Below are 1,838 nucleotides of genomic sequence, written 5' to 3'. Positions count from 1 at the left end.
CTTACTTGTCATACATTATGAAACCGAGTATGTCGCGTTTTATCCCTAATTATAGACCGCATCAATTAGTAAAAAGTTGTGCATGCAACCCTAACACAGAGGAGGATCAGAACTCAAATCCATACGTTCAAATTTTATAGTATGAACTGGGTAGTCATCGAAGCTGGAGTCAAAAGACGCCTTACCGTCATACCGTAAGCATTTTGCCAGTAAACTTTATATTAAAGGTTTTTAGGGTTTCATCAACACCATCAAACGTAACTAGGAACAAAGTGGTATGTTTGGGGCGCAAATACTTTTAATTCCACTTTTTACTTTTGAGTTTTGTACTGATGTAACAATGTAATGTGAAAATTAAGACCAGTATATGTATTTACACTATATATGGTTCTAAAGATCATAAACTTTGTAGTATTATGTATACATCAGTAACCCTATATTCACCGACATGCTAAACTAGGCATAAGAAACGACAAACCATGAGATTACATAAGAACTTGGCTTTAATTATTCTTTTCATATTACTTTTACAACCCCAAACATCAACATATACACCACGTGGATTATGAAGGTAGGGAATGATGGACGGGAAAGTCAGTAAATAAAAGCAATCTTAGTACAATTCCAAGAAGCACAAAATGAAACAAAATAAATAATCATGGGCTCGAAGCAGACAGACATGGATAAATGGTTTTATGAAGACAAAAAGTCAGACATAAGAATTCAAATATATTTACATTTAAAAAGTAAATGGTGACTAATTGGCTTTGTAGGCTTTATATGAAGTGGAAAAACATTTAGTGTGGTATAACAAGGAATTTCAACGCTAGCGCAAGTGTTTCATCACAACCGAACGTGAAATCGTAGGTCCAGAGTATGACAGAAGCACCTCTACACAAAGATTAAACCAAAATTACGACAGAAACTAAAACTCTGAATGTCTTTTGGCGGCCGAAAATATGGATCTTATGATGAATCGCAACATTGTATTTATAAGCATTACCATAAGTTAATATTGAAAGGAAAACGGTGAGGAAAATAATCGCTTGAAGGACTATCCTGTACTACAGCATGTTCCAGAGATGGAATTTGGAGGTTCGGCTAACCGGTGGACTTGAGTCACCGTAGACGACTCATGTCTACGTATAGAACTGTTATGGAGGATGGCGCGAGTCAGTTCCTCGAAGGCCTTGTGTACATTCGTTGACGACTTTGCACTTGTTTCCAGGAAACCAATCTATAGAAAATTATTAACGAAGGATTCTCTTTACCCCATATTCCTCTGCTTTTTGCCGACCCTCTTCATAAGATACAACTCGGTTATGCGCCATGTCACACTTATTAGCAATCAGCAACTTCTCAACCTCATTTGATGCCAAAGAAAAGGTTCTATTCATCCACGTCTGGACGTTATCAAACGTTTGACGACTAGTAATATCGTATATCAACATTATACCCATGGCACCGCGATAGTAAGAGGAGGTAATTGTATGAAAGCGTTCCTGGCCTGCAGTATCCCATATCTTCATTCAATCGGTATCCCTAAGATGCTGCTTACCTGTAGCTTTATTTTCTTTCCTTCTAACTCAATTGTTTTAATCTTAAAATCGATTCCTATCGTTGAAATGAAGGTTGGTACAAAAGACTCTTCTACATAACGAACGAGTAGGCAAGTTTTGCCAACACCAGAATCTCCAATGAGCAGAATTTTAAACAGTGCGTCGTAAGACTTTTTTGCCATATTCTGACATGTTAGAAAGAGAAAATAAATGAACCAACGAACTCACAGTAAGATCTCAGCAAGGTTGAAAACACCGCTTCCAATGTTCAGATGGTCC

General features: G+C 37.2%; 1 protein-coding gene across 2 annotated transcripts; it reads right to left on the bottom strand.

Annotated features, from left to right (window-relative positions):
* Positions 1-485: 485 nt before the first annotated feature.
* Positions 486-1,838, bottom strand: Smp_014660.1 (rab-related GTP-binding protein; the record flags this gene model as incomplete). Of its 2 annotated transcripts, XM_018795717.1 has the most annotated exons (4): positions 1,788-1,830; positions 1,559-1,744; positions 1,272-1,523; positions 1,055-1,237 (listed from the first exon to the last, which is right to left on the bottom strand). In XM_018795717.1, the coding sequence occupies exons 2-4, from the start codon at positions 1,739-1,741 to the stop codon at positions 1,055-1,057; spliced, it is 618 nt and encodes a 205-aa protein (XP_018650001.1). In that variant the 5' UTR covers positions 1,742-1,744; positions 1,788-1,830. The 2 variants fall into 2 exon arrangements, with proteins under 2 accessions (XP_018650002.1, XP_018650001.1); XM_018795718.1 differs by having other exon boundaries at positions 486-1,237; positions 1,272-1,744; positions 1,788-1,838.

The sequence above is a fragment of the Schistosoma mansoni genome, chromosome 2 (assembly GCF_000237925.1).
Source record: "Schistosoma mansoni strain Puerto Rico chromosome 2, complete genome".
Lineage (NCBI taxonomy): Eukaryota > Metazoa > Platyhelminthes > Trematoda > Strigeidida > Schistosomatidae > Schistosoma > Schistosoma mansoni.
This window is presented reverse-complemented; position numbering and strand designations above follow the sequence as displayed.